The sequence below is a fragment of the Amblyomma mixtum genome, chromosome 5 (assembly GCF_055824585.1).
Source record: "Amblyomma mixtum isolate Tamu chromosome 5, ASM5582458v1, whole genome shotgun sequence".
Lineage (NCBI taxonomy): Eukaryota > Metazoa > Arthropoda > Arachnida > Ixodida > Ixodidae > Amblyomma > Amblyomma mixtum.
Window position 1 is genome coordinate 76,119,982 of NC_143016.1, and position 27,375 is coordinate 76,147,356.

At 45.7% G+C, this 27,375-nt stretch overlaps 1 protein-coding gene across 1 annotated transcript; it reads left to right on the top strand.

The window, feature by feature from the left end:
- Positions 1-24,216, top strand: LOC149342725 (uncharacterized). The gene is made up of 5 exons (XM_089546838.1): positions 1-419; positions 9,364-9,461; positions 9,556-9,668; positions 23,955-24,127; positions 24,213-24,216. Exons 1-5 carry the CDS (start codon positions 1-3, stop codon positions 24,214-24,216), a joined length of 807 nt encoding a protein of 268 aa, XP_089402964.1.
- Positions 24,217-27,375: the final 3,159 nt, after the last annotated feature.

Genomic DNA, 27,375 nt, shown 5'->3' on the forward strand with positions numbered 1-27,375 from the left:
ATGGCGCCAGCAGCATGGGTCACTGGTGAGTCCGCTGCCGACGGGCCGAAGGAAGACGACACGAAGCCCAAGAACAACGGATATGCAGAACTGCTGGGCGCTTGCAACTTGTCTGCGAGCAGTAGCGACAGCAGCAGCAGCAGCAGTAGCGGTAGCAGCAGCAGCAGCAGCAGCAGCAGCAGCAGCAGCAGCAGCAGCAGCAGCAGCAGCAGTGACGAAGAAGACAGCAGCGATTCGGAGACCGTCGATGTCGTCGGTGAAAGCGCGGACGCCGACGCTGATCACAAGCAACAAGTTGGCGCTGCCGGCGCCACAAGCAGCGTACCGCTCCACCCTGCGGTGAGGATTCCTCAGGTAGCGCTCGTCAACAGGGACGAGTTTCTGCCCAAGATGGAACTGCAGGTCAGCCCACAAGGAAGGTATGTTTTCAAAAGGGTTTAGGTTGTTTAACGTCCCAAAGCGATCAGACTGTGAGGGACGCCGTAGTGAAGGGCTCCGTAAATTTCGGCCACCACTGACATTGCACAGTACACCGGCCTCTAGAACTTCGCCTCCAGCGAAATTTAACCACCGCGGCCGGGATTGCACGTGTCACCTGCAAAGCCCGCTGAAGAAGCGCTGTAAATGAGGGGACCGCAGCTTCGCAGGGGGCGCTGCGGACGCCAGTGAAAAGCGCCCTCTCTGGCCGACTCCGCACTTTTGACCGGGCAAACCGGTCACCCCTCCCATTGAGTAGCAGCGCGAGCAGCGCGCTTTCTCCTGAAAAAAAAAAGCCAGTTCTGCACGTACTTTGCACGTGTTGGCCGGCGTGCAAATCTCTTTGTGCAGTCGCGAGCTTTTTCCCTCCTGCTTGAACGCTGACGACCTTCAGAGGATTAGCAAAATGTACAGGGGCGCTATAAAGAGATGCGAACAGCACGGCGCCCACGCGCTGCGCAGTGGGAATTTATCTTCAATGAGTTTTTATCTCGGTAGTAACAAAAAGACGCTAGAGTGGTACATTATTGTATCACGGATGTCTCCAGCGTATTTGTGTTGCGAGCCAAGTATAAGCGTGACGAAAATAAATTTCAAAAGCACAGCGTCTAGGCACCGCGCTATTCGCATTTCTTTCTGTCACTGCAGTACGCTCTGAGATGTAGGTTAAAAGAAATAGTGGACAGTGAATTTTTTTTTTCGCTGCGCAAACTTGAAATAAGAACTGCTAGTGGATCAGGCCCACTCCGTGTAGCAGATTGTTGACGAAAAAGCCAGTACCGTAACCACGAAATATGTATAGCAAGTAAATGACGAGATCATTTAAGACGTGAAATTCGAGGTAAATGCCATTTTTTTTGGCGCGGCCATCTTCGCAAGATACTTAAGGTGGCGGTTCCACTGCCGCCATCTTGCAAGTAGTTCATATTCTGCCACCAGGCTACGACACTGATCCATCACTGAGAAAGTGTCTACCCGTCTTGCGCCCAGCGACCCGAGACTGGTTTTGGTTGAGATGTTGAGATACGTGTCCGGTCATTTCTTGACCCGTGCTGCGTGAAGGCTTTTCTTTTGCTGCTGCGCCTGCCTTCAGAGGATTACAAACGAACCATGGCAAACCCGGCTGCTAGTCGCCGTCGTGCGTGGGGGGAGGTGTTGGCTGGGGTGGTTCCGCATTCTTCTTTCTCTGGGGCTTCCTTTATTCGGTCTATGGTTCCGGAAGGGTGAAGGGAAAAAGTTGGAGAGCCGGGGCAAAGAGGGTACCGTCTTTGTCCAAACGGCGTCAGAGGTGGGGTGATCCTTGTTCCGGACAAGGATGCCCAGCACGGGAACAGAGGACCGTTTCCTTCCCTCTCTTGTTTAGCCTTGGCTAAGTAGCCACAGAAAGCTGTGCCGTCGATGTTACTATCTGGAGGGCCTCCTTTGAGGGAATGTGCCGCTTCGTTCTTGAGTTTTACCCGACTACAGACTTTACTGTTTTCAATGTCGTGACATATATTAGTGGGAGCAAAGAAAAAGAAAAAATAATGCTGCCCAGCCCGCATCGCAAAAGGCACAACGTCGACACAGTGGAAACTTGGGAGAGTTAGTGATAACTGTCGACATAATTGCACAGAGCAAATTAGTAAGTAAGCGAAAAGAGGAAGCGGACGCCAAAAATAAGGAAGGTGTGAAATAAAGAAAATTAATTATGTTTATGTCCCATGTATATATTTCTAGCGTTTTTTTTTTTTTCAATGAACCTTATAGTTGAAATCGGTGCCTTTCTTGTGTCCTTCCTTCTGCCCTCGTCTTTTGCGCGTTCAATCACTTCGTCACTGTTGATGCATAGTAATATTAGTAGTAGTCGGAACACTCCTGGTCTAGAGTGTAACCTGCTAACTATAGCGCTGAAAAAAAATATATTTTTTTATCAAATGATATTGCATCTATGATAAGAAAACTATAACAAAGACAGCTATACAATTTAGTCAACGCTCAGCGTATGCCTGTCTAACCTTATAAACTATGGTTGGTAAAGAAAAAGGCCGAGAGAAGTGGGCAATTGTCAATTTCTGTTTACCCTTGAGATGAATCGACATTGCGCAAGAGACGTGAAATTACTATTGAGAGGGTTCGCACCGCAGGGTGTCAGAATGTGTTTACCTCAGAAGCAAATATTCGTCGTACATGCGGCGGCACCTTGCAACCAATTCCGATCAACTTAGACGGAATTTTTCCAAGGTTCACAAAAATGCAGTATACAGATGCATGCCATTCACGAGGCGGACTCGAGACTTTTTTATAGACATTGTACGAAGAAAGGGGGGGGGGGGCGAGGTGTGCAGGAACGCTGCCAAAAAAAAAAAAAAGGGGGTCGGCTACAAAGCGATAGTTCTGTAGGCACTTAGGGCGACCCCCTCCCCTCTCTCGTTTGGACCCTCAGCTGCGTGCTCTTATTCATTTTAGACGTACGTCTTTCTTGCATCCAGTTTGCATCATTAGGTTGCTTATTCTCTCCAGAATTTTCCATCGCGTGCTGAAATGTATATCTTCCGTGCCTTGTGCCGATTTTCCTCAATTTGGTTGGATCAAAGATTGAAGAAGTGCGCCCGCGTATGTGTGTGTGTATGCGTGCGTGTCCACGCGCGCGTACCTGGAAACTGAAGGAACAGCTACTATTTTCACACCGTCTGTTGTCAGGCAACTATAGCCTCGTTTACATGAACACGACTTCAGCGGGTCGAGCCAGGAGATCGAGTTGAGGAAGGTCAGCCCAACTTGACTGCATGTTTACATGAACTCGATTTTAGCGAGTCGAGACCGGTTCAACAGCAGCGACACCAAGCGTCGAGCGGCGCAGCGGGAAAGGGCTGTGGCATCCTGGAAGATTGCGTCATGCACGGCTGCCTCGGAGGCGCTACGGCGCAAGCGAATAACAGGTTCGCATTTATCACCTCCCCTTCCACTAGCCCGACTCCGACCGTTTACGTACTATCTGCTGTTGGGGTCGAGTGAATCAACCCAGCCCTTGCAGCGGAGTTGACTGGACTCAAATCCTCAACTCAAATCCTCAACTCAACCCGTCATGTAAACACCGCTTATAACGTGCTTGTAATCATTTTCCGAGAATTCTTTTTCCTGCGGCGCTATAGTCTACCCCGCCTGCAGGAGGGGCGCGCTGCAAGGGGAGGAGGCGGTCCTTTGTGCCAGTTCCCAAAAAGGGGACTTCTCAGCACTATAGTCGGTTACAACTAAAGAACGAAGCGGCACACGCAACTCAGAGGGAGCTCTTCAGCCAATCACGTCGATTTGTGTGGCTGTGCATGCAGCCAAGCCTGCGAAAGAGAGCGAAGGAGTCTGCGCTTTGTCCCCGTGTCGCCGTGGGCGGATGTCCTTTGTTCGGGATAAGGCTAAAAGAATATTAACTCAAAGAGAAAGGAAAAGATTTTGCTGCCCCGGCATCCGCCATCGTCTCTTGGAGCACCTGAGCTGGAGCAGGGGAAAAGACAGGGAGAAAGGCGAAGGTGCTAGTAGGTGTGGTGCCCCCGTTTATTGTCTCAACTGCACTGGCCACTAAAGGGGGAGGGGGGGGAGAGGGCTGGGGTGCTCACCTTTCGCATATGTCCGCGCGAGAGCGTCTTTTGCGCAAAAGCGCTGAATGTTACAGGTGTGGTCATATTAGGCAACAGACGGTCGTGGCGGCTTCAGTCTCCACCGTTGCTGTCGCGGCGCCCCTGTGGAGACCTAACAGAAAACTGTTCGGTCGACGCGCTTGGCTGGGCGGTCTCCTTTGATGGGCATGTGCTGCTCCGTTCTTGAGTTGTACCCGACTTATATACCAGATGAATTCATTTCAGCGGTGGTCATGGCGCCCTCTGAACCACGGCATTCGTTTGAAAGAAGTGCGAGTCTAGTTCAGGAAAACTGCACCTTCTCGATGTTTAGTGCTGAAATAGTGGAGCTGCAGCCGCCATGGAAGCAGATGATGATTTGCGGGTTGTGATAAACGGCAGATACTCAAGTAACTTTCACTCGTCGACAAGCTAGAACGCTGCTCGAGTTCTCCATAGAAACTGATCGAGGCTGGTTCATGGCAACATGTTATTGTGATGTGCTGTTTGCACATTTCTTCATGAGATACGAGATGTTGGCTGCCGCTGATCTAGGCTGTAAACAGCTGGCTGCAATTCATTGGCATCGCAAAGGCTAGCGACGACCAGGCCTGCACTCGGCCATCCGTTTTGGAAGCAGACAGTGCCAAACTGCGCTCAAAGTGCCGTAACTAGCGGTACACACCCACCGCACCGCCGCTGCCGCAGAACTTTGCCGAACTGGTGCATTGAGTGCAGGCGAATCGAGCGCTCTCCAACTTCCCCTCCACAGCGCTAGCCGGAACAACGAACAACCGGCAGCACGAAGCGAAAGCCTGTCTCTTTTCTTTCCTGTCGCTTTAGCAATGCCAAAGCTGTCCTCGAAAAATAATACGACGCCCAGAATGCGTTTCGTAGCGTCCGGTGAAAAAAATTGGCAGTGGCTTAGCTCTGCTATGCCTGGATATACGTAGCGTAAAGCGCTCCGGTGTTTCGGCCGCACGTTTCGCCTTGGCTGCTCGACGGCGAACTGCCAGGCGACAACCTCGGGATCAGAAGAATTTACATTTTCCAGTCTTCTGCGCCGTTTGGCAGCGGCTCGACTCTCCTTAGCTTACCAGAGCTTACATGTTGAGCGCGACCGTCATTTCTCCGCGCACCCTCCTCGCGCAGGTCACGCGTCGGAGAGGAGCGCACGCCGGCGGCGCAGGCAGCGAGGGGCTCGTACCGGCTGTGGTATAGCTGTGGCGAGGAGGCGACGCACCTGCGGACCTGCGCCTCTCGTGACGTCACGCGGTTCTCGCGCATGCGCATAACAGGCGGCGAGCACGTGCGCAAAACTCGGCTCTGACCCGCGTAGTGTGGCTTTACTAGCTTTACGCTACAAAACAATCCAGCAAAGCAATATGGCGGAAATCTGATTGGAAGTTCGACACACACTACAACACTGTACACACTACATAGGGCAAAATCGAGGGAAACGTGCAAACATCGTAGAGATATCGTTCCCTCTCGTGAACACTTCCTGATTGTAAATGTTTAGCAGCGCCACACTCGTTATTTTTTTGAACTGTGATTATTTAGTACACGTGCAAGTGTGTAGATGGCGCTACTTACTAAATTTGTCTACATTTATCGCATGTCGCTGCGTTATTCCTATTATTGTTTGTATTCTGTGGACTTTGTTGTAGGCAATTGTTACAAGTTGATTAAAAGAATGAGAGACCGACATTTTAAGAGTATATTTGCGAAAAAAACAGAAGCCGCGGAACGTTTCAAGAGCTTGTGCCCTTCAAGAGGAGAACAAAAAAGGTAGCTAAAATCAACGAGACATTGCGCATTCCCCAAAAGCCGTAGAGTAAAGGCGATGCTTAGCCGTGTAGAGCGAAGTATTAAGTTTCTTCACGCAAAATGTCAGAACTGCCACGTGCTGGTTACCTGAACAATATGGCATTGTTTTTAACTAATTTCGAAAAAACGCTAGCTTTGATCAGGAATAACTTTTAAACTAAACAAGGCAGATGAATGAAATTTTCAGACTGGAAGAGCTATTAGATGATCTCAAACTGTAAAAAAAGTCGCTGCAGTACAATGCATATCCCAAAAGTTATTGCATATTACATTGTTCTGTTTTCTATGCTTTTCAAACATGCGTGGCTAATAAACTAATCTATGCACGTACTTCTAAATGCTTAAATATGCTCACTAGCAACAGATCTCAAAGTATCTCGAAAGATATTTCTCTAGATGCAAGAGGTTCTTCACAATTTTGCATTTCCTGAGACAAGTTGAGCTCAACTGCCAGTTTTCATCTTTGCGTTTTCTTTTACAGTTGAAACAAATTTCCAGCTACCGTTAAACCAAATGCATCTTTTGAAAGCAGAGCAAACTAGCTTTTCGGAGATATCTGAACCATATTTATGAAGCGAACGAGCGAGGTACAGTCGACGTACAAATATCACCAAAAATGGTTCCCGCTCACCGTCAGAGTGGGACCTTAATTTCGTTGGGTGGCTGACCAGTTCGGTGCATGTAGGTTTGTCGGCCAAATAATGAGGATTTTGTTACGTGTTTCGCTGAATAATAATGAAAATAATTTAACTTAAAATAAAGTGGCCTTAAGGCGACACGCGAGCCTGAAGAGAAAAGCGAAATCACGCACGAAATGCGCCTACCAGCTGCTTGCTATATACGGCTAAGAGAAAAAATGCTCTAGTTTGGTCAATCGCTACAACGGAGATAAGCGGTTGGTATATTTATTTTAATGCCGATTACAGCGCACGCGCACCCCCAAAACAATTTATTTGCAGAGCCATCGCTCATATGCAAGCGCACATTCAGGTGCAAGCAAACATTTTGATTATTTTAAAAAAAAATTTATATGTAAAGCAACTTCGAAAATTGAGCCAGGCGTCACAAGTCGGATCATTGAGGCGATCACTGATCTTGCCTCACACGCGTCTGCATAACGCCGCTAGCTGTTGTTGTCAGTCTCCAAACTAAAAAAAAAATGGCAAAAAAATGAGTTTCGTCAGCGCGGGCTTTACTAAACACTGCATGCTTAGTGAATTACAGCAAAAACTGGTCAGCAATAATATTACGCGTGCAACATACCAAACGTGTTTAGCAACAGAAAAAAGCTTACTTCATCCTGCCCACAGCAGTTATCGAGGCCGGCTGTTTCTCGTTCTAATCCATTTCATACCCAACAATTACGGACAAAAACATTTTTGAATAGGAAAGAGTGTATGAACGCATTTTTTTTTTCATATACTGGAAGATTTCACTAGCAATCTCCCACCGATAGGCTTGCATTTTTTTTTTCGTATGGACGTTTTTCCTATCGTCAACTGCTCGATACGAGCGATGAAAAATTTTTAAGATTTTGCTACATATAGAAAGGGTGGACCATTACCTTCAATATTTCCATTACTGTACGTTACAATTTTCCAATATTAATTTTTTTCCCCCAAGAATGTAGGACATGTCCAGGAATTCTGTAGAATTCCACGGCAGTCCTTGGCCGTTGATGTTCAGAGAACTATTGTGACAGCCCGTGACACAAGTTTCTCCACTCTTAGAACGTCGCGGAATTCCAGCCATGACTCACAGCGAGCGACAACACTACTTTTGTGCGCCCGCAAGCAGGACAGCACGTGCTCACAATGAAAGAGAGAGTGCCAGCTGCGCGAGCAGCACGCGCGTACCAGTCGACAGGCTGCTGGCTCAATGCGCTCCGCCGGCGACGTGCCCGGACAGAAACGCCAAAATAACCGGCAGGGGAGAAGTGGCGCTGGTGCAGTGGGAGCAAACTTCAGGTGGTGGTGGTGGTAGTTGTTTATTTAAAAAATAAAAAAGTGAAGCAAAAGAGTGTTGCCGGCCGCGGCAATTGCTATCTAATATCTTAAGCACCCGAGCTGCAGCCGGCGGAAATGAAAGGGAAAGGGAGAGGATAGTGAGGAGAAGTGTAGACGGTTTCACTGCATGCGATGTGCGCGGACACACTGCCTTCTTGATCATAACAACGAGCTTCGCTCGTCATTTTCGATCTTGACCACCGACGTTTTCGGCGGCTTCGGCGCGCTCTCGACAGCGTTGCAATGGATGTCGTTGCCTGACCGTTCGTTTGGGAACGCTGAAACTGCTTCCCTATCACATGGTTCTTTTTGTATTTCGCGGGTTTTCCTTTAAGGCAAATAAAAGAAGCTGTATCAGTGGTACTGGGTTGCAAACACGGCTAACAGTTATTTTTCTATGGGATCTACAACTCCTGCATTGACACTTTCTTCCTGAAGGCTATAATTAAAAGGTTAGCTAATTATTCTCTGCTATTTAATTACGTTTGCATAATAGAAAAAATACTGCAGACTAGGACACGCGACTAGCAACAACCCTCGCCCTCTTCAATAAGTATCCAGCTACAAATACCTAGGAGTAACCACAAATAGCAATCTATTGTGCTACTTAAGACATAAACTAAAAAATGCCCCTTCTAACATCAAGCTACTTTGTTATTCTTCAATAATTAGACCTAAACACGAATATGCATGCATAGTGTGGGACCCGTATACTAAATCTAACGTAAAAAAATCTGGAAAGAATACAGAGCTCGAACATTGGAGAAGAAAAGCTTAGGTTAGAATTTATTGCTCTCTTATTCCATAACAAACTTGGTTTGGCTCCCTCATCATTCTTAACGCTGGCACCAACCAGACAAACTCATAAAACACCATCCCAGTTCTCTAACCCTTATATTCGCTGGAACAGACACAAGTTTTCGTTCTTTTCACGCACAATAACAGATTAGAATCAGCTAATTAAACCGTTGTCTCACGAGTTTTAACTAATTATTGCTATATTGTGTTGTTTATTTGAAATGTTACGTCTTTCGTGGTTTGATTGACTTTGCCTATCCTGCTTAGACTCAGTGTCCGCAGGATTTTGTAAATAAATAATAAATAAATAACTTAATTCAAGCTTGTTGACGCACAGTTGATAAACTGCAGCGTAGTGGTTTATGCAGTGGTAGTTAAGCCAGTAGCGAAACCGCATCTGCCCGCTATGCCGTGTGCCCTTTGCGGATGAACGCAACCGTGCAGCTGGCAGAGCACGGACGCTCGTGCTGTTCATACCTGGACATACTCTCGGGCAATGTATTCATATCAAAGCACCACAAAGCTTGTTCTCTCATAACTATGCTGAGTGTTGCGTCGTTGCGATCTGCACGGAAATGAAGTTCTTCTGACGTGCATCGTTATCAATTGAATTTTTGAAAACGGTCGACGAAAGCAGAGGACACTGTTCTTATGTGCAGGCTGATGCAGCCAGTTCCGACGATCTGCTTTAATAACCTGGTGGACGAGTTGCAGTACGTGGTTTGGATAAGTTTAATCCAAGACTCTGGAGTATGCGGTCAGTATATGTTCTGCAACCTTTGCCATCACATGTAACGTTGATCACATGTGCGTGCCGTGGCATGAACGACTTACCGCTTCCTTTCACGCAGCCGGTGAATACATGCACCCGGAGTCGCCCCGACCGGGTACTTCTTGGAATGGTACATCATTGGCTTTTTCCAAGCTCAAGCTGTACGCCTTCGACGGAAGCTCCAATAGACCGGTAAGTGCACGCAACAGCACACTAGCTTCATGTACGCTGGGTACACATTCTGGATTCGAGTGTGCGCCATTCCAGTACCAAGTGTATGGCCCCAATTCGAAACCAGCTGCACATCTTTGTCACTAAGATAGGGCCCTAGATTTTTGGGTAAAACTCTATTTTGTGCAGTTCTCTCACCCCGAACAGGTTCCTCAAATATCTATTTTATACCCGAATTCTGCCTGAAAATACCTTCTAGACGATGTATTTTCTAGTGCACGAAGCTGGATACTCTTCGAAAATGGGCGGATATCTTGTCTTCTTTCTCATTGCACAGCAGTGTTTTCAGTTATGATTTTTTTAAGCCTTCCTTAATGAGAAGGCTTAATGTAATGAGAGAAGGGAGTTTTTAGTCATAAATAAGTCTATTCCTGCTTCTATTCTTTCCGGTGTTCCCCAGTGCCCAGTTCTTGCTCCCCTTTTCGCTCCAGTCTTCATTAATGGTATACTACCATAGGCCTTTTAGCAGACACCGGGGTGTAATTCAGGCTAAATTAAGTAACCATGATTATAGAGAGAGCTTACGGGTCGACTGTTCACAGTGGTGAACTGCTGCAAGAAATGGCTAATTCCCTTAAATGTTTCCTAGTATAAAATAGTTTTTTCATCGGTGTTAGAACTTAATCTCTCACAGCTACACCTTCTACAATCTTCTTTTGCAAGCTACTAATACCACATACAAATATCTTGGACAACAGAAGTGTGGGGATCTTGCTTGGTCAACTCATATCATAAATCGCACCCCTTGCACCACGCAAATACACTTCAGGGTAAGAAGTACAGCTGCCGTTCAGCACTTATATCAACTGTGTCTGGCAAGCTACTGAAGCCATGTCAAATCATGCCAGCATGCCTCCATTAAGCCACCATGAAGAACTAGCTAATCTAGAATTGTTTCACGGGAACTTCTATTTGCCAACCGCAAATGTTCATGGTTTTCAGCCCAATGGAAAAGCAGCCTGAAGGTGTCAGACCTTTGTAAAAGACAAAACATTACACAGTCACTCTGTAACCAAACAGTAACGCTGGAAGGGGCTTGTCAAAGACCGCTTACCTAATATTATTTGATGCTTTGGATAATCCACCTTTAAAATTTCATGTCCGTTCTAAGGCTCTAGAGGATGTGAAAATAACATAGCACTGCCTTGCAGTTAACCAGTAACGGATGCTCTGTAGGAAGCTTCTGGTAGTTGAGTCAAAATAAAAAGTGTCAAGCAGCCCTGGTGACTTTACATCCCCCTGTGGTTCATCTGCCTAAACTGCATACGAAGTACTGAAACATTTTGAGTGGCCGCGAGAATCCCTTACTGTTCCAACAGAGTTGCCCAACAAGTCACCTCTTGCAATCAATCAAGGCAGAGGACAACATTTTAGCGGCACTTCGTTTCATTGCATGCAGAAACTGGCACTTGCAAATCTAGTTGCTTGCAGGGAGCTATTCAGTTTCACTGATGGGTCTCGTCAAGTGCATAGGGCCTCGTATCTGTTATGCTTTTAGAGCGCAGCTCTTTGGCACCCGGCCGTTGTAACCCTCAGCTTCGAAAACAGAGGGCAAAATGGGTGAATTGGTTTTTGAAGAAACGAAATGGCGCACTATCTGTCTCACACATCTCTGTGGACCCTGAACCAGAGGGAAGGCACATAACTGCCCTCTTGGAACAGTGGACACCTCAATCGTGTTTTAAGCTATGTGGCGGTAGTGACTGATGTGCGCTGCATGCGTTGCCTTTGACAAATGTTCCAGAAACGCAGCGCTGAAGCCATAGTAGTACGCCTTTGGGTTCGTTGTGTTCATTGGCATTGATCATTTTAAGGAAAGCAAATGCGCATAACTGGCTCCCTGGGTCAGTGGACTCCTGAATCGCGCTTACAGTTATGTGGGGTGATGAGAGAGAGAGCTAGCCGTGTGCCTTAGCGCTGACAACAGTGAGCGAACTCTCTCGATCAACCATTAACTGCCAGAGTGGCAGGGTGGGTGGGCACTGTAATGTAGATATAAAGGCAAACCAACAGGAATTACTTACCACTCATGTTGGAGAACATCCTGTTCCTCTCGCTCATAACGCCTCCCACGGGCGTGACAACCTCGTGAAATACTTGCATAGGCCTCTTCTTTGAGAACTAGGCATTGGTGCAGCAAGTCGAGCATATATTTATCTATTTATCCGACCCCAAAGCTTTCTTCATGACAATCAAGACTGTTAGCGGAGTGTTTCTTGAGGAAGGAATATGTGTGAAAAATAGCAAGTTGTCTGTAATTGTACACACGTCTTGCTTGAATTCTTTGCCTCAGTCTATCGAAAAGCTTTCAAAGCAACTGATGTGCTGCGATCAAATTTCGCATTAGGAAGTAACGCAATCATCGGCAATTTTTTTTTACGTGAGATGCGCATTCAGCAAGGTCACCTACATTTCATATGCTTTGAATAAGACTCTTAATGTCACCTGGGTGCTACTGTGAAATCGCAATCTGTGAATTCCGGGTGGTCTCTTATACGCTCGAAGGTGTTATTTTAGTGCGTCCTGGGTGTGTTTGCTTGTACAATAAGCTCGCAGACAAGTTCAAGACAAGTTCAATGTAGAGCTACCTCTTATCCATCTAAAATACAACAATATGCTACAGTAAACTTATATAAAAAAATTTAGAACTCTCCCACCAAGCCAAGCTCTCGGTTACTCTGTCCCGTAGGTGGAGAAACTTATTGGAACAGCTCCTTGGCTCGCATCTGCGAAAACTGAATTCACAGCCAACAGCAGTTGTTACTTTGGAAAATGCAGACCATAATATCTACCTTCAGCCCGATGTTTACGCTCTATTAGGCCAGTAGTTTGTGCACAGCGATCTTTTCAAATCAGCATATACATAAGTCTCTCTATGTACATATAAGATTCACATGGTTTTCTTTCATTCGCACAAGACAGCAGTAGGTTGTGGAGAAAACATGTTCCTGGTCTTATTTTTAGAACTTTTATGCACAGCCAACAGGGCGATGATCTTTCTGGCTTAGCTAACAGAACAGGCTGCTGGTTAAAAGGGAAGTGAAGCACTGCTTGAAGGGATGCCGGCAATACTTAAGCTGAATTCTTTGTCATACAGATGCCGACTCAACTGAATTACAGGAATGGCGCAGAGGAACTGGATTTATTCAATGAAGAAATTTCAAAATACAAGCAAACAAAATACTGTACTCAACTCTGTCTTCGCGGTGCTTCCCATTTCACTTTCCTGATGACGCCATCAGGTGGGACCAATCAAAACAGCCTATCTGGTCACCTCAGCGCCCACAACAACCACGTGGGCGCTCAGCTGGCCAACCCGTACGGAAATGTCATATCTGGTTTGATATAAAAAAATCCAGATATGAACAAATAGGGAATTGGGCATATAAGGTCTTATATGAATATCCGGGCGTATGTCCCCAGGATTCCGGCCCACGCGCCTCGAAAAACCAGTCGCGCCATCTCGCGACAGCCGGCGGCGCGGCGGCGCGTAACTGAATGGCGATGAGAAATAAAAAATCAATATCTGGTCATGCATAACAGTTACAAGCGAGCTATCAGACTGAGGGGTTAAATACCTCATAAAGTTTTTTTTAATAAAGTTTCATCACTGTGGCTTAAATATTGCGTTTACCCTGCGCGATGAGATATGGTCGCATGAAGCCTATGACGAGGTCGCGAAAAAAAACCCCACTTGTCCTCACTTGATCACTCACCGCTGCCCTGATTTGCAATATATCGGCCTGCTCTAGGAGCTTTAGGTAGCGAAATGTCCCATCTTTTGATAGATGTAAAGTATTTTACATTTGAAAGAGGCAAATTTTTTCCCTGGCAATTTTTCTATTCATCATACATCCTCAGCATCGGCAAGAAACGTGTGGCGCCCTCTCTCGGTGCGTTTGGCTAGGCGTACGTCTACGCTTTTTTTACTTGCTTTAGGGAGATCAAGTCATGCCTTGTGAATGCGTGCTTTTATTAAGTGTCCCCATCGGATGTAGACACACAAACATGGGCCGCTACAAGAAAGCGCTCGAAATGTATGGGTATCAGAGAGGATTATAAGGAAACTCTGGAGCTTTACAGATACATTTTGCGCATGTGATTTCGAAGTTTTTGTTACGATGATGTCCCCCTGCTGTAATGCCTAAAACAGGCGATGCAGGTAATAAATAAATAAAGAAATAAATACTATTGCAAACGCATACAGTGGCTACTTGAGGATGAGTGATAGTGGAATTGCGTGCGCATTAACAATAAAAAGCAACGAAACTTAGGTATTAGCGCATTAATCGCTACGTCTTAAAACTCAATAGCGGTCAGCTTTTCGAAAGTTTAGGCGATGTGGTCAAAATGCAGCAGGGATGCGTTGCAGTCAGTGTACCTCTGTAGTCTCTTTATTGAATATAAAGCTATTTCGGTAAGGGTACAAGCCCAATCAAGCCGAATTCGTTTGGCTACTTGCTGTACTCCTGTCATCTGTACACATATAGATGCCCATAAACTTGTATGTTGCAAGTACTGCAGGATTCTATGCAAGGAACCTGGTGCTCCGTTTCGTGCCTGTTTCACTAACTGATTGTGCGCATTAGGCAATTTGTCCAGTGTAACAATTCGTAGTGTGGTAATTCACAGCATTTCTTCTAGGTTGTTAAAGTGCCTCCTATTACTCGATCATTCGCCGTCGCTAAGGGCTTTGCCATTGCCGTAATCGCTGCTAATTTCTGCGTTCATGTCAAAAGTGTGTGCAAACTATGAAGTGATAACGAAGAGTTCATAGAACGGCATGTTGTGAGCTATTCTGACAAATTTGCCATTTGCTGTGCACGAAGCTACGCCTTTTCCCAAAGCTGCAACCCAGAGGCAAATCCAATTTAAATTTTATAATAATTTCCATTGAATTGAGAAGTAAATGCCCGCCAAATAAGTTCTTGTAGGATAACACGACGTTTCAAAACTGCCTCTGTTTCTGCTTTAAGGCGGCCGCTGGGCGCTCCAACCGGGCCACTTGAGCAATGCGCCGCTCGCGCTGTCCCTTAGCGACAGGACGCTACGTGCACGCGGCCTTGAAGATGCAGTAAATTTACGCGTGTTGTAAATGTGTACAACAATGCTTATGCACTAGCTTGCGAGCGGCGCGAACTTGATACTTTTTTGTATTTTGTGAATTGCGCACAAAGCTTCCCCGTCTTTTCTGCCGGTCACTTTCCTCCCTACTTTTTCTCGCTATCCTCTCCCTGTGACTTCCGCCGGCTGTGAATTCCATGAATTCCACCGGCTGCAGCTCTCGTGCTTCCTTTGTATTTTTTTTGTCAGTAAACGATTACTACTACTTCTTGAAGGTGCTACTGCGGGCGCGTTGCGGAGGCTTTTTTTAGCCCACATAAGGTCGACCGCAGGGTCACGGAGCTTAAACCGTCGATGTAGGAAAAGGGAGTGGTTCCCAGAGAACATTCAACATTCTCTTCCGTCAAGACTCAAGTAATAGGCTTCTGCGCAGTTTGGTTCTGTTTCCACCACAATAGGGCCGTCAAAGCAGTGTTGTCGGTAAGGCGTTACAAGTAACGGCGTTACCGGTAACGCGTTACTTTTTTCGGTAACTTAGTAACGTACTCGTTACCATTTCGGAACTGTAACGGGTAACGTACTTCCGTTAACATTTTTCGGTAACGTGAGGTGCCACGTTACTAGTTACATTTTATTCCAATTGTCCGCCTCCGCCTCTTAAAAAAAAACGCCGAAAATGATTTTGCAAATAAACAAAATACACAGGTGTTCTCGACGACCCGTGTTGCGGCTCGCATGCATGCCAAAAAACACCTGCCCTTGACGACGCACTGAACTAAAAAAAAAGCATGAACACGCAGTCACACACTTGTCTCCATCCCCAGACCACTCATGCACACTATTCTCTAAAGAGTGGACGCATGCCGAGCTTCCAATGGACCATTTGCAGAAATCTGTCAGTCAGTTTCTGCGTAAGCTTGTTTTCCAACCAAAAGGTCTCTCACAGGTGACACTCTCGCATTCTTTGTGAAAGCAGTTCCCTCTTCTGAGCAAACTCAGGAATGTCGCCAGTTCACTTCAAGACGGCCTCAAGAGAGTCGTCGAAAGAGTGCAATGGTACAGCACAGAAAAGGGGGTTGCAGTCAATCGGCTGTTTCTATCTGCAACTGCGGCTACGTTTCTGGTTATTGCGAGCGAAGCTGTCCTTGAACACCTTGACGTAAACACTCGCATTTTTGCGATAATTATGCAGGTTCAAGTAAAAAAAAATTGTTTTGGTGCGCAAATTTATATTTTCAGGAACTATGACATTTAAGCATTTCTTTAGTGCTCACGATTTCCGCGTAATTTTGTCAGCAGAAGCACACCAGAATTCCTGTAAATTTGTTGAGTTCAGCTGTTTTCTTTGTGAAGTTGGAATTATATGAAATATCAGCTTTATAAAATTGTTATCTTGAGTTCTTACAGCGAAGACACACTGATTAAAATTTATGGTCATAGAGTAACGGCAAAGTAACGTGCGATACTTTTTTTCGGTAACGGTAACGCGTTACCTTTTTTGTAGGTTACGTAGGGCGGTAACGCGTTCTTTTTTTTAGTGTGACGAGTAACGTATTTAGTTACTTTTTTTCGGTAACGCCTACAACACTGCGTCAAAGTCACCCCTGTGGTGGCATGGCTGGGAAGTACGACCACTGCGCTTCTGTTCATTTGCTTGACATAAGCTTTGTGCTGCTTCACCCTTTCCGTACTGCCGTACTGCGGTAGATTGAATCGGGGGTCGAGTTGTGTAAAGCCCCAACTCCAACGTCACTTCCTGGGCGTACGCGCCCAGCGTAGGCGCTCTTGTACGCCGGAACGGGCTTCGAAAAGAGGCATGCATCTCCATGTCCCTGATGCTGGCTGGCTCCCCCTCTCGAGTTGAGGGAAAGAATTTCAAGCCGTGCAGAAAAGGGGTTCGGAGGCGCTGAAAGGACGAATTAAACCGCGAAGAAAAGTTCGGAGAACACGAAGCTATGAAGAAAGAGTCCCCGAGAGCCCCGCGGTCCTCCAATTGTTGTCAACCGGACCCCGCTTCCGACGCGTGCGCTGGCGCCTCGCCGAGGTTCGCTGGCGTCTCCTGCAGTGCGCATGCGCAGACCGGTTCTGGCGTACGCCAAGAGCGCAGCGACACCAAGCGTCGAGCAGCACAGCGGTGAGGGCAGTGGCAGCCTCCGAGATTGCGGCATGGCACCGCTGGCTCGCAGGCGCGATGGCGCGAGCGTAAAAACAGGATCGCAATTTATCCTCTCCCCTCCCTCTCGTCTCGATCCGGTTTACGTGCTATCTTCGGTTGGGGTTGAGCGAGTCACCCCCCCCCCCCCCCCCCCTTTCGGCAGCGGAGTCGACTGGACTCACTTCCTCGACTCCCGGAACCGACTGGGTGGTGTTTACATGAAACCAGTAACCGGTTTTCAACCCAAAGCAGGGTTTTTGCGTACCACGCCTTGAATCTTTTGTGTAGGACGACGAGTCTTTGGGGCAGTGGAGGAGGCGCCTGATAATGGTGTCCGGCTGGTACCCAGTTTCCACCGCTTCCTTTCCGAGAATGCTGGCCAAGGTTTTGCTGACGTCTTTTACGTACGGATTGCATACGCGTTTTTGCTCCTGGCGTGTACATACCCTACGCGTAGAATTGTTTTCGTTCCGTGTTTTTCTATAAGGATGTTTTCTTTTGTTGACGAGTTTCAATGGTGCAAGGGCAGCCTTGCACCAAGGAGCGCGATGGAACAGTGTTTTCTTCTACATCAGGTTAGGTCAAAGATTTTTTCGAATCAATTCACCTAAGAGAAACCACGAGAAAATTTGTATGCATTCAGGGGTGGAAGTGCTGCGCCAATTGCGCCGTGCTGTGCCAATTTGATCTCCTGCGCCAAGCTGCGCCTAAACGGCAATTTATGCCCATTGCAAGTATACAGAGCCAAATTTAGCTGAGTGTTATTGACGGCTGGGCAACACTGGGCGCTCGCTACGAAACGGACGCAACCGCATTCGCATCGACAGTTTCGTTAGCTCGTGCTTTTCGGCGCTGCTGTCACAAATGACTTGTACAAGAATGAGCAAAAATAAGTACTTTTAACTATTATCTGGTAATATAACTTCATCGCGGCCGGTATTGTGAACTTACCTCAATAGCAAGCTGTATTGGTTGTGCAGAAAAGGAGATACCAGGTTCACTCGCATATTTTATGCACTTTTTTCAGTAGTTAAGGGCTCCAAAAAGAGATGCGGAGATTTCGCGAACACGTCCTTAAAAAAAACTTCATGAACGTCATAATGCACATATGTCCTACATTGTCGCGCATACGCTGACTCCCACTCGCACCTCTCGCTGGTAAAAAAAAAAATTCCATATACAGGTCGACGCAACCCCCGTCACCGCGCGATGGTATGACGCCACGTGCTCAGCTCTAAGCAATAAACGCGCAGCGATACAATCGCAGAGCCAGTGAAGATAAACGGCGCTAAAACTGCGTCTTCGCGATAGGCCCGGCTGACTAGCGGCAAACCGAACCGCCAGCGGTTCGGTTGTTTAGAATTTTGGACACCTTGTCCTGGAAAGCAACCGCCGGCGCGAGTGGGCCGGGTAAACGGCGCGCGAATATAATTTCGTTTACCGGAGCTAATTTAACAAACGAATTACGAACTCCTTACACGTGGAGCTGCGAGGGAATGGGCAGCGGGCTTTCTACCTGTCGTGCTCGCACCTCGCACACAGCAGTTATGAAATTGCTTTGACTTGGCCTGGCCAGTTACGTGGTTACGTCTTCAAAGTGGTAGAGTGTACTGGCTAACAGTGGTGCGGCCGGCGTCCCCTCGCTGCTCGTACCTTTTACAGCCATACACGGCAACGCGTTCGCGCCGTTCTTCCACAGCCTGCCTTGCGTGCACCCGTGTGTACGCTGGTGCATTTTTTTTTTCATATATGTTTGGGTAATAAATTGTGGGTGCGCAATTAAGTGAGGGCGCAAGTTATGCGAGTAAATAGGATAAGTTAGCCCCCTCGTTGGTTTGGCTGCGCAGTTTTCCGAAATTTAAAATCCATCGGTTGGCGGGTATTGATTCATTTTGTTTTTGGTTCTGACATAGTATATTCGAGATTCTGCTGCACTGTTTTGACGGTTTGGTTGTGGCTATTAAAAAGTTATGCAGAACGAACTAAAAGGCTTTAAAGTTTCCTAAGCAAGTCCTGTCGCTCGAATTCTCAGCGCATTGTTCGTGACAGAATCAGGCGAACAGTGCAGGTCTTTTTTCCTTATAGCTCTCACTGGCATGATACAATTAAGTGGATTGAGTGGCACAAATTTTGGTATCAAACCTATTTGTACACTTGTTTCTGTGGTGAGCGAGCTGACACTTGTTGCTGGTTTTGTTTTTAAGGTTTAACGGCAATATCTTTGTATTCTATATGGCAGTAGCTAGTTCTAGTCCACTTTGCTTCTAGTCATTATATTTACTGCAAGCCAATTGCCATCTGTGATCCATCTTTCACTTGTTTTCTCTGATACATCCAGTAGTAAACCAGTCTGAAACAGTTTACCGTAATTGTCTTGGCTAATGCTTTACCACCAGTGTCATAGTCACATATGTACTGTTTTTGGAGTGAAGTGCTCTGGCTTTGTTTAATACAAATAAAACTATCCCCATTATGTTTTGTTTTTCTGAACTGAAATTATTAATAGCCAATGTACTGCAACTACTGTTCGTAATAGCTGCCACATGTCTTTTTTTTTATGAACCCTAGCAAATATCTTCAGACCAATTGCTGTCCTTTTAATTAATTCGGGCCTGTGGGATCCGTGATCATTTTCTATGCAGTTTTTGGACTAGTTGCAAACAAAATTGCTCTCAGTTGCATTTAAATGTCGCCAGTCTGCTCCAAAAGTGCTCCGAAATAGCCTAAAAAGTGCTCCAAACCTGCTCCAAAATAGGGATTTTGCTGCTCCAAAGCTGCTCCAAAATAAGACTTTTGCTGCTCCCGTGCCTGCTCCAAAAAGCTGGAGCCTGCTTCCAAGCATTGGAAACCGATAGCTACCCGGCGGCACTGGGAATCGAACAACCAAACCACCCACGAACCGCATGCGCAAAGCACTGCTGTCGCTGATTTTAAATTAAATAAGGAAGAATTGGGAATCGCTTTCAACCTAAACTTGCTTGAATTTCACCGTACCCTTCCGACACGACTCTTTGACAAAGTTCCTCTCAAAAAGGCTATGACAACGCGACACAAGATTCGCAGAATTAATTGGATGACGAGTAGGGAGGGGCGATAGTATTAAGCGCGAAGAAGGATGTGAATGGGGGCACAGGGAGAAATGGGCGTTATGGGCGAAATTGGCACAGATGAAGTACCAAGTGCAGACACTCTCCTGGACATGCTGTTAGCTTATAATCTTAAGCAGGTGGTTCTAGCCCCCACTCGTGTAACTGAATCATCAGGTTCAGTGTTAGATCTAATCCTCTGTCCAAATAGCATAACAAACTGTACTAACGAAGTGCATGATGGAATCTCGGACCATAAATTGGTATTTTTATTGCTCACTACCACGCCAATCCCTGAAGTTTGCTTCTAGGATCGTAACGGTAAAAAATTTTGCTTTAGCGGATCATTCTAGCATCGTTTCCTATTTAGAAGATTCATTGCAATCATTCGATAGTGGTGATGCTAATGCACTTTGGGTAACGTTTAGGACTCTCTGTCACTTCTGTCTGCATAACTGTGTTCCAGATAGAAAAAAGAAGATAGATAGGAGAAGCCCCTGGATTACCAGAGATATAATTCACGTTAAACGTAAGCTGAAACGATATCGGAGACAGAAAAGCACTGCCATTTCTGTCATTAGCAGTCTAAAAGCTACCCTTGCTTCACAGTTACAAGAATCAAGACAGCGCTACTTTGGTGAGACGCTTGGTCGTTTCGTGACTGAAAATCCCAGTAAATTTTGGCAGTTTCTCTCAAACAAAGGAAGTAGAAAACTTGACAAGATTACCGTCAATGATTCTGCCATTACAGATAAAAAGGAGATAGCTGATGCTTTTAATACTTATTTACAAAGCATTTTCACTAAATTTAACACTCCGTTAAACGATCGTTGTCTGAACAGTCTCGAAAGAAGTGTCACTATTAGCAGAGAAGGAATAGTAGAACTACTCCTGTGCCTAGACCCCAAGAAATCCCCCGGCCCCGATAATATTCCCACTACCTTTCTTAAAATGTGCGCTGAAATACTAGCCAAGTTTTTGATAATAATATTTAATAAGTCTTTTGAGTCGGGTACAGTACCAGATGAATGGAAAATTTCTCGCGTGGTTCCGGTTTTTAAAAGCGGCAGCTGACTGCAAGTTGGTAATTATCGCCCTATTTCATTGATTTACACCTCCTGCAAAGTGCTAGAACACGTACTCACCAAATACCTCAACAATTATTTAGACCACACGGGAATAATGACCAAAGCGCAACATGGCTTCCGTCGAGGATTCTCAACTACAACACAGCTAGTGGTCACTGTAGATGAACTTGCTGAAGTGCTTGATTGTGGTGGCCAGGTCGACATGATTTTTTTAGATTATTCCAAAGCTTTCGATTGAGTACCTCATCATAAACTAGTAATAAAAATGAAACTAATAGGCATTCCGGATCAAATAATAAATTGGATCACATCATACTTATCAAAGCGAAAGCAGTTTGTCGACATCGATGGAGCCACCTCTCGATTCTTAGAGGTTTACTCAGGTGTGCCTCAGGGATCGGTTCTGGGTCCAGTACTATTCAATATCTATATAAACGACCTCCCAGAAGCTCTCGATCCCTCTGTGTCCGTAAAGCCGTTTGCGGACGATGATATTATATTTAAGTCTATTAAATCTGTGTCTGACCAGCTTACTTTGAACGCAAATCTACAATATTTAGCTAAATGGTGTAATGAATGGGAAATGGTTATTAACTTTGACAAAACAGTTTCTCTCTGCATGTGTAAAAAGACCACGCAACGTAGTTTTTCATACAACATTAATAACATTGCAATCAGAGCTGTAAAAGAATATAAGTATCTAGGTGTCACAATAACGTCACGGCTCAAATGGACGAAACACATCGAAAATATGTGCTCCCCCCCCCGCAAAAAGCTAGGATTTCTGAAGCTTCGGATGAGCGGTTGCCCTAGTGCCCTAAGACTGAAGACATATAAATCTATTGTAAGGCCAAGTCTCGAATATGCCTGCATTGTATGGGACCGCTACACGATAGATGACATCCAAAAATTAGAAAGAATGCAACGACTTGCGGCACGATTCATTTACAACCGTTACAGGCGCCTAGACTCTCCTTCCGCCATGTTGAAACTCGCAGACTTAGAACCACTGGCAGATAGAATGAAGAAAGCCCGTCTCAACTTCCTTCATTCATTATACTTTTCTCGACTTGGTATCCGACCTGAAAATTACATCGTTAATGATTCTACACGAGCCTCGCGCCATAAGCATGCCCTGGAATGCTCTACCGGGGAACTCTCCGTTGCTTTGTAATCAGTCTTGATTTTCAGTGCTGGTCTAGTAGCTGTACTGTAACCGCCTTTTCAATTGTACTTTTGCGTTGCTTGTTTTGTGGTATTTATATCGTTCGGTACTATCGCACCTGTTTTGCTTTTCCCTCCTGCATGTATTCTCCTCTCCTGCTTGGACATACAGCATGTCCGCAGTATTCAATAAATAAATAAATAAAAAAATTTCAAGAGGTACGTGGGTGACCGGTTGCGGGGGTTAGGGGGAGGAGAGAGCAAAGGGCAGTAGGGAGAGGGTGCTGTCTCCTGCTGTACCTTTGTGCGCCTTTCTCTTTTTCCCCTTTTACTTTTCCTCGAGCCGTGGACCGCAAGCCGAGAATTCTGCTAAAGTGCGCTGTTTTTTTACTTCCGACGCTGAAGAACGACAAAGCTGGCGCGTCTGCCAAACCGGTCCTGAAAGGTCTCATGCATAAACGCAGCCTTGCCGGCTCACGTAAAAAAAAAAAAAAAACTGACAGCGGCTAATGTGTCACTCCTGGCGAAGGGTCAGTCCTGAAGCGGTGAAACATTTCTGAAAAATCACATCAGAGTTTTTGGAGAGAATCAGTTGCATTCCATGACGTCCTGGTTACGCAGGACTGCCACCAGCTTTGTGAAGAGCGCAGTGCAAGGCACAAAGAGTGGCACAAAAACAAATTTTGGTCGATTTGGCGTGGCTACGGCAAATGCGAATTAGGTGTGTTAGCACTGCGGTTTCGATATTCGGATCCACTGCGCACGGCTGGAAGTTGCTAAGTCATAGGTGCGTACAGAAAGATGCAGTGTCCTTCGGTGCAAAACAATAGCCAGAGCCTCTGGTGGTGCTTTGTTTTACTTGCCTTACAGTGCTTTTACGTCAGGAACCGTGTAGGTCTTGTTGATACAATATAAAACGCAAAAACTTGACAAAACATATCTTAATTTACTAACATAATTTGCAGTATATTTACTGTTTGTCCAATCATCAATCTCCCCCTAATGATGTCATATCTACTACTAAAAACCACCACAGTGTAGTGACACCTTCAGCGTCGTGAATTTGTTCTAACTTTGCACATTAAAATATTAAAAACCGAAATATATGCGGTACGATCGATGCTAACAGCATCACTATAACTCTCTCTATGCTACCAACAGGAAAAAAAATGCACTGAACTTGTTTCATGGCCCCTTTAAGCCTATGCGGTCAAAATGGCACATCCCTTAACATAAATTTGTTTGCGCAAGTGCTAATGAAGGCTCTGGAACACGGAAAGGTTCTGTGTTTGTTACTTATCTCAAAGCACACTTGCAAAAGCTGGTCGGGAGAGCATGCTGTTGCATGTTGTGAAGTTGGCATGAAGGCTAGAAGAGGGAAAGGAAAGATGTTCACTAGCGCTGTTGAACATCTTCCAAGTTGTTTCTTCTGCCTAACGTTTAGTTTTCGCACTAAATTCTTCCTAACTAGCAAAGGCTGTTGACTAAAGCCATGAATCTTTCAGAGGTCAGCTGGGAATTGAAGCAATGCTTGAAGTCCCATTCCGAACAGACGATTGCGGGGATCTTTTTCCGATAGCATCTACTAACTGCATTGCATCCTTCAGAGTGAAAGCATTTGAGTTCAATGAACAACTCTTCAACCTCACCTCAGTTGGAAATGCTTTTCATTCTTGTATACTCCATGCAGATTACCCTCGCCTCAAACAAGAGCTACTACCTTCAGATCAATTTCGGCAACGTCAATGAACATGGCCATATCCTTGCACGCACTGTAATTCGTCAGGCTATCGTCGGAACTTGGTTTGTGGCTGTAAACTACAACCACATGAAAGCCTTGGCGTCATCCAGCAAGAAGGATAGGTGAGTGTAGTACGTATTTTTCAGGTTGCTTCCTCTCTTTCTGGCCAGACGTTAATGTTCTCTATCTTTCTTTTCCTCTCTGCAGCTGATCAGTCCAAGGTCACATATGTACACTATTACTTTTTTTGTTTCAAGTCCTGCGCACGGCCCTGCAAAAAAGCGCCGCAAGTCTGCGTCCCTCCAGAAGTCACGAGGATTTTTTGTGCGATGAAAAACGACGCCACCAGGCCCATTACTGTATATAAGTTACTTGTCTGTGCAATAAAAAAACCACTGTATTTACTCTGAGACTTTCTTGTGCAATAAAAACACCACTGAGTCCAGGAACTGTAAACATTTTTTTTTTCTCTGCTGTTTAATGACAACACGTGGGGCACACTTACAACCAAGACAAGGAACAAAGCAATAGAGTGTGTGTGTGTGGCTACTGGGGGAATACAAAAAGAGAGCTGCGGCAAGGGATGCTACTGCTGCTCCAGCACAAATCTCCAATCTGAAATGAAAGGAGAGAGCAAGTGTGTAAGTCGCACATGGCCAGCCATACACCCCGCATATCGTCCAAGCACTTAATTTCCGCGATAATTCTAATGAGGGCACATGCAAAAAGTTGATAGGCTCTTTTGCCAACTCCATGTGACTCTAGGGCATTTGAAAACAGTGAACTTATTCCTCAGGAGGGGCATCACACCATGCAACTTATTTGTCGTAATTTGAAAACCTGTACTCAAATTTCATGGAGGGGCCTATTCTATTGCTGCGCAACAGCAAAATACGTAGCCATGGCATGCAGTTGCAGAGTCCAACAAAAATCGTGGACTGAAATCCTGGCAGTCACAACATTTCGATCAAGGTGAAATACAAAAATGCCTGTGCTCTCCACGATGTTGGTGCGCGTTCAAGGGGGGAACCTGATCTTGAAAAAAAAATTATTAATGACGTCACAGTTAAGAAATCTTCAGGGAATGTGCATTTTTGTGTGCCGGTTCTAAGTATGACATTTTTATGAATGTATTTTGTGAAGAGCTTTGAAAAAATTTCTTGCGGGAAACTTGCTGAAATGTATGCCATTGTGTTCTCTTGACACCAAGGCATGCAATAAGGGTAAAATTGTCTTCCTGCCTGTCATAGAACTCAAGTTATAGGGTTTTGAAGTTGTTGCTTCAAAAATGAGAAGCCTGTTTCTGAAGTGGCAGCTTCACTACCCTATAACTCAAGTTCTATGATAGCCAGGATGATAATTTTATCCTTATTGCATTCTCTGGTATCAAGGGAACTCAATGGCAAGGATTCTTAAGGGGGGAGATGAGGCACTCAAAGTGGCCCATTTACCCAAAATGTTCCCTTTCCAAGATTTTTTTTTAATCCTCGGGAGTTCACCTGTGTTGCAATGAAGAATTATAGTGGAATATTCTGTAAAATTTAAATTTGTGGTCAACCGTGAGCAAACAGTGTTTCTGATGGTTCTGGCGCATTGAAAATTGCACGGCTTACAAATAACTTAGCACTGCCACCTCAGTATCGCCCTGAAGGGGACAGAGCTTCCAGAGGTTGCAATGCTGCATTTCTCTGACGGAAATTTTGTAACAAATGACAGCTGAACGATTGTCTGCTGCACAATCCTGAGACTCTGAGGGGCTAGATTTTCGTATGCATGCGAGCAATGGTTTTTGAAATTTTTTCTATTTTTCTAAGAAAAAAACGTTTTCATGCAAATTTCGTGAGTACTAGCATAGCTGGAGTCTGGAGGGGTTAGGAATGGTGACAGCGGGTCGCGGGATTCGTACGCTGTCCAGGGCCGTAGGGATCGGGGAGCAAGACTGCGAACAGCCTTGTCGGGGTCGCAAGGGGCCGACGACCGTTTGCCATTGAAAAGAGATTAGCTCTCAAGTGGGTGGGGGTCAGTAAGGTCAGCGACTTCTCAAACCCCCGACTGTCTAGCTAAGCAGTGGACTTTACTGGCGCCTCTCTCTGGCGAGCACTGGGCTCCGCCCACTTGTATCTACGGTGCCATTGCAGCGGTATTGGTCGAAATTGGGCGAGAGCAGATTTACTAGAGGTCCGCCCAATTATCGAAGGGATTAAAAGCAAGCTGCAAACAAAGAGCGGGGGGGGGGAGCGCGCCGAGTCCCAGTCTCGGCCGCTTTTAGACAGCCTTTCTTTTAACCGCCTTTTTCTCCTGTGGCCTTTATTCATCATGAAACTGCCCCGATAACACGCGCTCATCGCTTTTCTCGTAATAGTCACCCTAACGCCGTCTACCCTGAACGGGCCCGCACCGAAACATATAAAATGTCATTTTTTTCTTCGAACAGCCAATGACTGGAATGACCTTCCATCCGAAGTGGCGACCATAAATAAATAAATAAATAAATAAATAAATAAATAAATAAATAAATAAATAAATAAATAAATAAATTTTTGGTCTCGTCTTCAATAAACAAGTTTTGTTTTCAAGAAGCTGGAACTGCTGCCCCATGTTGCTGCGCTATGTTGCTGTACTCACTTTTTAGCTTTTTTTTTCTGTTTTCGTGTGCTAAATATTCTAACCTATCATTTACTCCTCTTATTGCAATTTTTAGCGTTTGTATAAACCAAGATAGAATGTATGTCTACTGCCTCATCAGTTCAAATTGCTTATGACCGTGCCTACTTCAAGTTTGTTGCTTTCAATGTGTAATGTGTCCCTTTCCTGCAACGGCCTCAAATGTGAGACTAGCAGTATGTTCAAATAAATAAATAAATAAATAAATAAACCGGCAACGTGTTGCCGGACGAGTGGACGAAGACTGAAGTGCCCAGCATTCGATCAGACCAACCGGCCATTCCGACGAAGCTTTACGGAGAGAAACTTAACTGGTGCCGTGACCAGGATCAGAGTTTCAAGTTAACTGCAGATATACACGGAAAAGCATGAACAGTCTCTTAGGGCAAAAGGATGAAGAGACGCCGGCATAGGGCATTGGGGGGGGGGGGGGGTACAACAAATATGAATGACTGAGAGGTATTTGGAAAGGAATAATAGTACTGGGGCTTACATTCAGCAATGCGGTAAAGTGCTTAAGGGTGAAAGGCGCTCCACGCGTTGGTCGACTCCGCCCACCGTACGAGGCAGAATTAAAAAAAAAGGCGGGAGCCGGACGTTAATTCGTTTTAATTGGGGAAATCGGCCACACAGGGCAATAAGTGACTGTTTCTAAGAATGCTAGGAACGTGTGGATCGAGTTCCCGCGGCAAAAAGAATTGTTCAG